Source organism: Phoca vitulina, unplaced genomic scaffold, assembly GCF_004348235.1.
Source record: "Phoca vitulina isolate PV1807 unplaced genomic scaffold, GSC_HSeal_1.0 scaffold8, whole genome shotgun sequence".
Classification (NCBI taxonomy): Eukaryota; Metazoa; Chordata; class Mammalia; order Carnivora; family Phocidae; genus Phoca; species Phoca vitulina.
This window is the reverse complement of record NW_022589711.1, coordinates 62,778,135-62,790,891: the sequence shown is the minus strand read 5'-3', so window position 1 is coordinate 62,790,891 and position 12,757 is coordinate 62,778,135. Positions and strand designations below refer to the sequence as shown.

At 36.2% G+C, this 12,757-nt stretch overlaps 1 protein-coding gene across 6 annotated transcripts in view; it reads right to left on the bottom strand.

Moving 5' to 3' along the window:
- Nucleotides 1-12,757, bottom strand: part of PEX5L (peroxisomal biogenesis factor 5 like) — a 216,224-nt gene that overhangs the window by 91,993 nt on the left and 111,474 nt on the right. For 2 of the 6 annotated variants that reach the window (XM_032407137.1, XM_032407140.1), the window contains 2 exons: nt 3,834-3,899; nt 1,425-1,529 (listed from right to left, as the gene is read on the bottom strand). The exons of 2 other annotated variants lie outside the window; for them this stretch is intronic. In XM_032407137.1, the coding sequence (XP_032263028.1) occupies nt 1,425-1,529; nt 3,834-3,899 (171 nt within the window). Of the gene's footprint in view, nt 1-1,424; nt 1,530-3,833; nt 3,900-12,757 lie in introns of those variants that run through there. 2 more of the 6 variants (XM_032407141.1, XM_032407136.1) reach the window with 1 other exon arrangement.

The following is a 12,757-nucleotide window of genomic DNA, read 5'->3' as shown; positions in this document are numbered from 1 at the left end:
AACCAAGGACTCCCAGCTAGTTCTCACCTCCCATAGCATTTACCTGAGGAACTGTGAGCTGAATATTTTGGACATGGATTCTACAAAGGGCAGGAGATCAGTGTAAAACTGTGTATGTTTTACTATGTAAATTAAGTAAAGAATGGAGACCTTGGTAAATATAAAGCAAATTTCTTTCTAACTACTACTAAGTGTGATTGGGAAGAAGCCTCTCTTCTTTATGGATAAAAAACTCACAATATAAAATTTATCCCAAAGTCCTAGGAATCTTTGATAACTTTTTTTATTATTCAATTTTGATTGTTGTATGTTGTTATGATTTTCATTACTTACAACACAGTGTTTAGAATAAAATAAAACCACACATGTTGGCAGCAGCTGGGGATGTGATCTGATGATATTCTAAAAATAAGTTGCCATAATTTAGCTTTTGATATAAATGCCTTTCATGAGGACTGTAAATGGACATGTTTCTAATTCTAGACATGTTCATATAATTGGAACTGAATCACTGCATTTACTATTGCATTACAGAGAAAAAGAAATGTTTAAGATAACAATCTAATCTAAATTATAAGATAAATGCAAGTAAAAATATTTTTCATTTAAGAATTTAAAACTGATAGTTCCACAGAGTGGTGATGAGTATATTATACATATTTATGTGGATTTTACAGGGTGTTTCAAAAGTCCCTGAGGACATACAGGATTCACAGTCTCAGCGTGTCTTTGCATACAAATGCAAACTTTTTTCTATCCTTGTTATAATAAATGCTGAAAATGGCTCTCATGCGCTTATAATAGAGATGATATTTTTGTTGTCAAGGTCACTAAGTATAAGAGGGGTCACAAATGCCATTTTCTGCATGGGGACTCAGGGACTTCTGGCTCATTCCTGTAAATTAGTTATCCACATAAATATGTATAGACATATATATATATATATATAGTATGCATAGTCACAACATAAATATATTTAACATTTAAGAAAATTTAGATATTCTACTGGTAAACTGACATATGTATACAATAGAACTTGTATGTATTCACAGGAATTTGATTTTTTTTTTTTTTTTGGTTGTTGTTGTTCAAATGTACCATTAACTTAATTGTTATTTCTTTCCCAAAGTTGTTAACAAGATTACTTTATAAAGAAGCAACATGGTTTACTTGCACATACATTTTTTTAAAACTAAAGTTGAGTAATGAAAATTAATATCCACAAATAACTAAATGATGGAATTTTCCTTTTTTTTTTTTTTAGCAATTTTGGTTTTCATTTTATATTGTAAAATTGTTTCATTGAAACTGTGTTTTTTAAAAATTGGTTCAAGTTAATGTTTTTTTTTTTCTAGTTAAAAATCACAATGTCTGATATATTAACATATGTCAGCTTCCTACAGGAACCCTATGGGTCTGCCCACCTGTGATGTCATAGTAAGGAGGGGCTTTTCTTCAGCAGACTCCTCCCTCGGTATCTCCTTCATCACCATGGCAACAGCCTTATCTGCCGCCCTAGAGCCTTTTCCCTATAACAGTGAAATCAACAATGACTTGTGTCAGGAGAAATCTTTAACTTATTATTACAAGATATTCTAATGTTTAAAGAGCAATCCAACATAAATGAAGAGGTAGGCTGCTGCAAGTGAATCTTGAGGCTTTTGGCTGAGGAGAAAACACACAAAATCTGAAAAGAGATTATTTGTGAACTTTTAGTTAGCTACTTTTTCACCTTTACAGCTGACATATTATATTTAATTTTAACATAGTATTTTATATGTATAATATATTTTAAGGCAATTTACATGACATGAACATAATTTTTTAGTATCGATTTAAAAACACTATGGATTGCCTATTATGCTCATTTACTAACTGTTCCTATAACATCCTTAAGTGTTTTGTATGACACTGAGGAGTCTGAGATAGGGATCAGGATCAGTGTCTGACTCCCACAGAGGGATTTTGCTGGGTGGTCCCTGGAGTCTGTCATTTTTGAGTGGATTGGGCATAAAAAGAGTAAAAGTGTCATAAAACCTCTAAAAATCCTTCAATGGCCTAACATCCCAGAAATTCACCCAGCTTGTGTATTTTGTGGAGATGATATGATCTTGGTGAAAAAATTTTCAACTCTCAATGTTTTTGAGACCAAAAAAATTTTAGTAGAATTTTAGAAATGCCTTTTAATTGGAGAATCCCAAAAATCTAGGTATAAATAAAGGATGATTAATAATTGAAGCACTGATTATATATCCCCACATTTTTTGTATCATACAAGCATAATTTTGGACTGTAAAGGGGTATGCTGGCTGTCTTTTTAGTTTACGAAATTATTAAGTTTTTGTGAGTAGATGTGGCATAATGGAAAAAACAAAACAAAACAAAATATCACCTTTCCAACCCAATTAGAAACATCTTATACTATGTAAAAATTAAATAATCTTTAAACACTTTAAAAACAAAAACTTCCATTTTCTCAGGTCTCTGGGCAAAGCCTCCCTAGAGAAACTAATTTTATACTAAGAGCACATATAAGCATCTGTATTGTAAATCTACTTAAAATACAAATGTAGCATATAGGGATATCATAGGCAAAGATACAAAAATGGACATATGGGGGCTTGTTAACTGAAAGGGAATTAAGAGCTAGGGTCAATATTAACTCCAGAGATTGATAAATCTTGATAGTTTCCATGCAGCAAAAAAGGATGGAATTACTTTATGATCTTGGGCTCCCAAAGGGATTTAAGTATTTAGAAGGTAGGTTTACTCTAGGAAGCAAAACTGTCTATTTTCTCTGGCATTGACTTTCTAAAATGTAAGGAATGGCAGGTTTTTTTTTTAATGAAAACAAAGAAACACTTTCTCTATAGTTACTAGATTTTAAAATGTGTGAATCTCTTTACAATGCTGAAAGTTTCTTTGGTTTATTTTGACTCAACAGAACTAGCATTATTGAATGATAATGTGTTATCTCCACGATGGAATATCAACTACTGAGCTTTTATTTAGCACATATAACATAGTAATTTCCATTTGTGTTCTGAAAAGTTTATATGGCCACAATTCTTAGAATAACTGACTTCTGGAAAAATAAACAATGATCTACTGCATAACAAGTTGGGGTGCATAACGATCCCAAGTTTTTTCTTTATGAAGCAACGTGAACTTCCTAAAACAGAGATGCATACAATTCTGAATTCTGGGGAAATATTTATTATGGCACTACTAAACTATTTAATATTTTTTCAAAATATAAAAATTATTTGGATGAAACATTACATACTATAAAGTGATAAAGCTTTAAAAGCTACACTCATTTACAGACTAAATATAGTTTAACAAATATCTTTGCAGCTTATTTTTTGAAAAGAGCAAAATCATTTGTGAAGAATTCTTTCCATGCTCCAAGAAGTTCTAATAATATAGCAATAAACAAAGTGGCATGCTTATATTTAAATTCCTAATATATTTAAAAGAACAAATCTAATATTATAAGGTATAATTTTAAAATAATAATAATAATTCAGAATCTGTTCTCGGGCTAAGAAAAAAATGTCAATTGATAAGCATCTCAAAAAATTTCAGGTCAATATTTCAATATACCATTTATTTGAAATGCTACCAATCACAAACTATATATAGATATTTTTCACATGTGCAACTATTATAGCTAGAATTAGCAACGGACATGCCATTTCACTAAAACAAAAAACAAAAACAAAACAAAAATTAGTCCTTTCATGCTGAACTCTAGAACAAAGCAGTGGTCAGCTAGAAAGGATGTATAATAAACACATGCGGTGCTTTTTATTTCTTGCAGAAAAACCCACCAAAGCCAGGGTCAGGTCACTTTTTTGAAGACAGTGCCACTTTTTCTTCAAGGTTACACCTACTACCTGAAAAGAGTCATGACACCCATGTTAGTGCCTGCTAGCAAATTTTTTTCTTTATAGCCTTTTGGCTTTTGAGTTATTACCCTGCGAGCCTCGCTGTTTTACAAGTGTGGTACAGTCTGAGAACAGAATGGGAAGGTCTGCCACAATGACATCTCCATGGTTCCAGATACAGTGTCTAAAACCACTGCCAAATCAAAACGAATACACTCATATACCAAAGCAAGATTTCCCTTAGACCATATTGCCACCTCCACCTGGTATCTTAAAATCAAGCTGTGTTTTTTCTGACTTGTCCATTTATCTTGTGGGATAACACTTCTAGAATTCAGAACCTGGCTGATAATTGATTTGGCAATTCATGGAACTATACAACTTTTGCTTAGCAGCTCTGCAGGGCCCACGGTAATACAACCCAGGCAAGTGTTTTCCTTTTTGAAGTCAGCAGCTTAATACATTGTAACAACTATATGTGCATAATTATCCAGACTTCAAGCTCAATTTTCTAAATATAACACCAAAGACTCAGTATTAATCTATTATCTGAAACAACACGGAGAGGGCACAATGAAATACACGCTCAAGCAGGTAACTAGATTTAGATTCCATCAAGCCTGTATGCTTCTATGTAATTCTTAGCAACAACAGAAAAGAACAGAGAAACATTACAAGTCGATTGTTACATTGGGACACCCGTCAGGAATTTATTTCAGCCATTTTCTTTTCAAGTAATACTTCACAATCACCTTTCCCCACTTCCTTATTGAATTTCGTGCGATGGTTTTGACTGTTTGGAAAACATCACCATATGGAGAAATTTCTGTTTTTCTTGGTGATTTGCTGTAGGAAATTCTTCAATACTTCTTGGTTTCTTTTATCATTTTGTTTCCTCACCAGTGAAATACATAAAATGATAGCTGTTCTAACAAATAATAATTCTTGAAAATAATCTTTTTATTAACTTCCATTATAAGACCAGGCATAAATGAATGAAACACAGGTAGTATAGTGAGTGATACTAACATTTATTAAGAAAACCCAGTTTTGGCTCACTTCTCTCTGTTAATAATAGTATATAAACAACAGAGTACAAAGTACTGAAATCACAGGATCTTCTCAGGCTGTGAAGCTACCAGATGTCTGTGGATGAGGAGGTATTGGCTGCAGGCTGGCCTCATAGGGAGGGGAACTAAATTCTTTGGAGAAGCTGCTATGTGCTAGGCACTCTGGCTAGCTATTTTACCTATTTTTATTTACACGATCGCATGAAAGCTCTGTGGGGTACAAAATATCTTTGCTAGGTAGATAGTGAGGCTCAGAGATGGTGTGATTTAGCCATGGCCTCAAAGCTAGCATGTGGCTGAGCTGCCCCCCAGCCTGTGTGCTTCCTTCTCTCCCACGCCCCCCTCACTGATGGCCATAAATGCAGGTTGTTTATATCACTTAAGTTTTTATTTTATTTATTATTATTTTTTTATATCACTTAAGTTTTGAGAAGCAGCCACTTCTCAGTATAATCACAGAGTCTGGATCTAAGTAAACTTTTTGAACAATGTTTTCTTCAGTGTGTAATGGTCAGTAAGACTCAGTCATCCATAACTTCACTCATGAGCATACTGGGAACAAATGTTTTTGTTCCTTTTATCCTTGTGGAAAACTAACCTACAGATCTCATGTATATACACTTCTTTTTATTCTGTAGATCTTATTAGGTTTATAAGCTGTAGCATCACTCTAATTCTTATTAAATGTTAACTCAATGTTATTAAATGACATCTTTACTAGGATTTTCCCGAGATTAATTTTGGGTGCACAAAATACTTAAAGTATGCAATTCCAATAAGCAATTTTCTAGTTACAGATTCTATTACTGCTACTATGGAGATTGTAATTTAAAAATTATGTTTATTATTCTTAATCTATCAACAATAATCCAGAGTGTCTTCCTTAGAGATACTCAAAAGAAGAAATGGAAAAATAGTAAATTAGGGGAAAAGTAAAAGACTACAATACTAACATTACTGCCAACCCCAAATTATCTAATATATGAATTTTAAAAATAGACTTCCTTTTGTTCTAATTATAAAAATTGATACGTGCTGTTGCCAAAAATTGAGAGAAAGCAGGCATAAAAAAATAAAAACAACAATCCTGACATTTTCATGCATTTCCCCAAAGTTTCATATTTACATATTGGAGATAAAACAGTGTTTTAGGATGAATGTTTTAAGAATAGGCAAACTACCATTAACTTTACAAGTACGAATATATTACATATATTTCCTCATATATACATATATGCAAGCAAATCCCTGCCATTGACATTATTTTAGCAACACTGTTTGAAATGAAATGATATTCAGTTTTGCATCTAGTTGAAAAACTGTATATCTCATAAATTCTGGACTCTGGACTTAAACGCACCTGCAGGAAACTGGCCACAAAAAAAGGATAATTTCTGACAGCTGTCTCGTCTCTCATGTGCAGAGCCAGGATAACCTTCTTTCACTTGGAAAGGTAAATGTCATGGTAAGTGTCATGCTGTCTTCAAACTCCCAATATGGGAAAATGTCAGCGCAATGCTTCCTAGTATCCTCTGAACGCCGGCGATCCCTGCCTACATATTGTGTCCTTTCCCATTTTGTGTGTTCCTGTAGCTTTCTTCCAACATAGAGCAGGGCTCAGACCATGCTGATTCTATCAGAGTTACAGTCAACTCATCCCCATTCCCCTCCTCCAACAGAATATTCTCTAAATGATAAACCTGGTACAAATAGAACTAAATCTGGGCATACTGGTCCCATCCTTGTTTCTAATCATACAGAAGGAAGCACAGATTTAGATGTAAACAATTAGGAAGCATGGGCAGAATTCTCTTAACTAGACATTCATATATGCAATTCACAAATCATAATGAATTCACTATTGGTCTGGGGATCTGTTTGTAGCTAGAAAAAACGTGATTTCTGATTCCTTAATAAGGAGAGTCAAGTTGCAGTGAAGAAATTGCCTCTCTGTTTAAAATAATGACACAGGGCATTTAAAAAGAGGGCTTCTAATTGAGCCTCCATTTAGTTCTTCCTTACCATCTTGTTTTTCTTCCACAGCATTGTTTTTCCAGATGACAGGTGCACACTTCTCCAATCACCTATGCTAGGAACTCTAGGAAGTCTTTCATTCTACCATATCACTGTCGTGCCCCTGGTGTCTGTCATGTCAGCGTTTAATTGGCACTTTCTGTTGTACCCTTGCAGACTGCATGTGGTGGGGAGGAAGGAGACTAGGTGGGAGAAAGCCGTGGATAACAATCTCTATGGTCTATTTTTTTTTTTTTTAACGATCTCCATGGTCTTTAACTCTACACCTCTACCCACAAAAGTCACCAAGATTCCAAGCTCACCATATACACATTTACTATCTTTGGCCTGAGTGATTGGTGCAGGGTATATGATGACTTTCCCAGGCCCTAACACTTTTGCCTTCACGGTCCCTTTTCTCCATAAAAGTTAAAAATCTCACGACTGTGTTGGTATAAAGACAAATATAATCCAGACTGGATTTATTATTATACATTTGTTATTCTAACAATCATTTTTGGGGTTCTGTTTTTAAGAGAGATTGAAATTAAAACATTTTTTATGGGCCCTTAAAAGTAGCTTGGGCCCTACGTACTGTGGCCACGGTGACTAATGTCTAAATTGATCCTGGGTTGTCTCTTCTCAACACTCAGTGTGGTGTCCCCAGGGCTGCGGTCCTGTCCCTGCAGTGCTCTCCGTCATCCCTGGGGCCACCCCCCCCCCCCATGGCACGTCCATCGTGGCTGCCCTACCAGGCCCCTTTGCTACCGCGGCTGCTCTCTCTACTCTCGTTAGGATTCAGGGAGTCTCCCCTCACACTCCTTACAAATCTTCCTGGGTGCCCGATCAGTAGCTTTTACCTCAGTAGTTCTTAAAACACACCCAGAAAACCTGGAACATTTAGGCCTGAGGCAGAAGACACTGGCTTGCCTAACTGATGTGACTCTGAAAATGTAATCTCTCCACCAGACAACAAGGAGAAGCACTTCATTCTCTCCTGCCTCAGGGTGTGTTCCTGACCATCCAGGAGTACTCCTGAGGAAGTTGAGTCAACCCGTGTCTGTACTTTTATTTAAAAAACAAAGAACAAAAACCAAAAAACCAGCCCTCAATGCCCAGTCACCAACTGGTTCCAAAGTATTCCTCGCCATTTTTTCCAATTTCTGTTCCTCAAGCGCGGAGCAGAATTGCCTAGTACTCCAAATTCCTGAGTTGTGCATGAAGATTAAGCTCCTCCCAGGGACCTGGTTATAATCCTTATTTTACAAAATGTTTTTTGATTGTGTCTCATCAATGAAACTGCCTTGAGTGGGTAGAGGTCATGCTTACTTCTTTTGAGCCATTTTGCACGATTAGGTATAGCAATAGACACTCAAGTTTACTTAATAAATACAAGTACTGGAGGCCTTTTTCAAATTATTTAAGATACTGTAATCACATAATATGGCCAACTTTGACAGGAAGTGAATTCTGAATTAAATGAAAAGTCTTAAAGATTTAAATAAATAAAAGTTTCAAGCATCTAATAAAAATTCATTAATATTAATAAAGTGTTGCCAAGTAAAGATGCCTAGAATTTGCTTTGAAGGACAGATAAGACTTATTTTTAATTAAAGAGATCCATTTGTCCACAATTTGTCATTTGTTTGTTCTGTTGAGAAGGTTAAACATTCTCCCATCTCACTATCACTGTGTCCCTGAGGCTTATGTACTCCGTGAGCTTCGCAAGCTTTCTTGACAAATGGTCAAGGTAACAGCACTCAGTTCTCATTCATCTATAACTAGGTATGAATTAGTGAAGTCTACTACAGGTTTATTCTGATTGATGTGGTTCTAAATTACTTAGAACCTAGTTTATCTCTATATTGAGCTTCTCTATTATGCACCTACACACAACTTCTTGCTTCTGACAGTGGTCTGACTTAAAAAAAATTGTTTTCTTTTGACCCTGCTTAGCCTTATACTGAGGAAGGCATAAATAATACAAATTTGATAATTATGAAATAAATGTAGAATGAGGTGTTGTTTTCTTTATTTTATGATAAATCCCAGGTTTGTTATTTAAAGTTATATTTTTATAAATATATTTGTATCTGAGAGGCTTTTAATGATTGTGTGAAATATGTAAATGAAAATGTAACCTTAATTAAAGGTTACCCTTGTTATTTTCAGTTCCTTATTAAATATCTCAGACAATTTGCAAAACACAAGGTACTTTTCTGGGGTTATTTTTAAGAGAAAGGAAAACAACTAGAAACACAAAGTCCTAAAGATTACTTTGTTATTATTTTCTTTTAAAAAAATGTCTCCCCAAATACAAGTACTCCAGACTGCTTGAATCTTACCTGCACAAATGGGTGAATGTTCCAAACTCAAAAGAAAGTGAAGTGTTATGATCATTCATCACCAGTATGGGTAGTTGCTTAGACTAGTCTGAATCAGTGGTACTTTAGGGGCAGGGAAGTTGAGACCTGCCTCTTTCTGGGAGGAATTAGAAGTCTTGAGGTCTGGTTTCTAAGTGTATGGAAGTAGCCAATTTGGTGTAGTATATAAGATCTTAGAATGTTGAAGGTAGGTGGTAAGGAAACTTTGGAGGAACCATGCACAAAAATTTGTTTTCTTTATCATTCCTGTCTTTCCCAGGTTTTCTAAGACTGGAAAAATTTCCAAAATAAATACAATAAATAAGAATCCCTATAGGTAAATATGTGGTTAAGACCATGAAACAGTGGGGCACCTGGGTGGCTCAGTCGTTAAGCGTCTGCCTTCAGCTCAAATCATGATCCCAGGGTCCTGGGATCGAGCCCCACATCGGGCTCCCTGCTCTGCGGGAAGCCTGCTTCTCCCTCTCACACTCCCCTTGCTTGTGTTCCTTCTCTCGCTGCCTCTCTCTCTGTCAAATAAATAAATAAAATCTTAAAAAAAAATAAAAAAAGACCATGAAACAGTTTCTGTGAAAGTTACTTATCAGGGATTAGATGCATCCCCCAACTTCTTGCCAACTTCTTAAAATAAATGGAAAGACCACATAATAAGTATATTGTTACCAAATTATTGAATTTGAGATAGCAAATTTACCCAAATGTCCCAAGGTAGAATTATACTGCATCTGTTTTCATTCTAGGGGAGGACTGTTAGCTAGTGAGCTGGAATTCATCCCCTTTATTAATGTTTCAGGTAAACTCTATTACTAATTTATGAACAAGAGTTATGGCCTTGGAGCCCAAGTATTCAGTAGGCTTCTTTGTGGCTTTCCTCATTTTCTGGCAGGTGCAGCATTTTTTACCAGCTTGTTCTCCAGTCACCAAATGCCCCAGTTTTGTTGATATAACATAAGAAAAGTAAATTATAGAAACTAGGCCAATTCTAGCCAAAAAACTCTCAGCTAAGGTACTCCATCTGCCTGACTTGCCTGAAACAGCTCTAAGAGAGAAGCTGAGGCTTTGGGAATTCCTATTCTGTAATTCTGGATCCAACTCTGGCATCTCTGCTTGTGTAGACGGTCCTCTGCGAGTCTTCGGCAGTGGGTGGATTGGCTCCTCCCTCATGCCTCCCCCTTCCTTGAAGGGGAATGAAGAGTTTCTCTCATGGGTTAGGGACAAGGGTTAGGGAAAGTCTGGAGAGATCTTGGGGCTGTGAACTCCAGTGAGTGTGTGGCCAGGTGCGGTGGAGGCGACTACCCGCTAACGGACCCAATGCAGCCTCCACGATCAGTGGAGGAGAAAGACGGATGGCCAGGAGGCATGTGGGCACCAATACCTGGACTGGAGTCAGAAGACAGGAGTTTTAATCCCAGCTCTCTCTTTTGTAAATTATTCTAAGTTATCTATCTACTTCATAAATTTGTGAGAGTTGAATAAGAGTATCTGTAAAAACACTTGCACGATGCCCGTCACATGGTTGGTATTCAATAAATATTAATATTAACTATGAACTGTTCTTGCTGAACTCATGGGCTCCATTGCCTAATTGTCCTTATGAGGTAGTTGGCAAAATATGCAATATTATGGTTTGTGAGATTCATCCATGGACTAAGTAGTTATGACATGCTCACCATGGTGCAGTATTCCATCATCTGAATATACCACAATTTACCTATTCTACTACTGATGGACATTTGGGTTGTTTCTGGTTTTGGGCTAATATAGAAAACACGGTAATGAATTTGAGTTTAGAAGCCACAGAGAACATAAGAGGGGCAAACAGCTGGAAAATAGACGTGTAAAGTAAACAGACTTCAATAATAGCAACAGGGGCAGAGAATAGTCACAGAATGGATAAAAGGTCTTACCCATGAGCCAATTAAGTCTGAATCTCTGCAGTGAACAAGCAAAGACCAGGGTTGGGGTGACTTAAACCAAAAGGGGCTAATAATAAGGCACAGAAATCAAGGATCAGAAAGCAAGACGGGGACGCTGAGTCTAGCAACTAGTGGATAGTGAGAAACCAGTTTCTAATCAGTTGGGATTAATAACTGTATGGGCTGAGTTGTGCCCCCCCCTTCATATGTTGAAGGCCTATTTCCCAATACCTCAGAATGTGACTCTATTTAGAGATATGGTTTTTATTAAAGAAGTAATTAAGTTAAAATGAGGTAATGGGGGACTCTAGTCCAATACGAATGGTATTCTTTTAAGAAGAGGAAATTAGGGTGCAGAAGGAAGACCATGTGAACACATAGAGGGAACACAGCCATCTAGAAACCAAGGAGGGGGCTTCAGAGGAAGCCAAGCCTGTCAACCCTGTGATCTCGGATTTCCAGCGCCCAGACTGTGAGAAAATAAATTTCTGTTGTTTAAGCCACATAGCCTGTGGTACTTGTTATGGAAGCCCCAGTAAACTAACAGAGTAACTAAACAAGTACTTATGAAAGATCACACAATAGGGTCTCACTCCGGTACCTCAGTAAATTGTAGAAATATCCAAAGACAATTCAGTAAGTAACAGGGTTATTACAAAGCTGTCTCAGCTAATTCCTTTTGTTACTTCTAATCTGATCAAAAGGACTTCTTAGATACTGAAAACTAGAAATTCTGAACCAGGTGGCCACAGTGGGCCACTATGGGAGTGTCCTGTCAAGGGACTATGACCTGCTTGTCAGGGAAATTTGCCTAAAAGAAATTCCAATGAATATTGTGCCTGGAGTGGTGAGCCCGTGCCAGCAGGAGCTGTGGCTTTTCAAACTGAATTGAGGTTTTAGCCACACGACCTCCAATTACAGTTTGGAGCTTCTTGAAAAGAATTTTCTGGTGAAAAACATTTTTTTTAAGAATTTCAAAATCTGAATGCTTCAAGGAAGTTGTTTATTCCCAACTGAAAACTTATTAAATTATATATATCTTAGAGACTTCGATTAGTTCATATGTATATCAATTAAAATAATTGATATATATATATAAATATAGAACAATTGAAAAAATAGAACAATTGGAAAGTAATCATGTATCACAGGTAGTTTTTTGTTTTTCAAAGGCTCTTGCTAACATCTCTGCAGTTTATTTTGGGGGCCGAGCTTACAGCTTGTCTCTGGCTGTCAGAGATAGTGGGGCCTGTTTTGTATGAAGACATCAGCTTGGGATGATATCCACAAGGGGCTTTAAAGGAATCAGGATTCCTGGAGTGCTTGTATGTTTTAAATAAAGCCAGTTTTCCTCTTTATAATCACCATAAATCTGTAACTCACATTTCCATTATTATGCAGGTGATGTACCAGTTCATTTTACTCTTCTGTCAAGCTTTCTGGCTAAAACACAGTTCTGACTAATTCCAAATATGGGACATGGT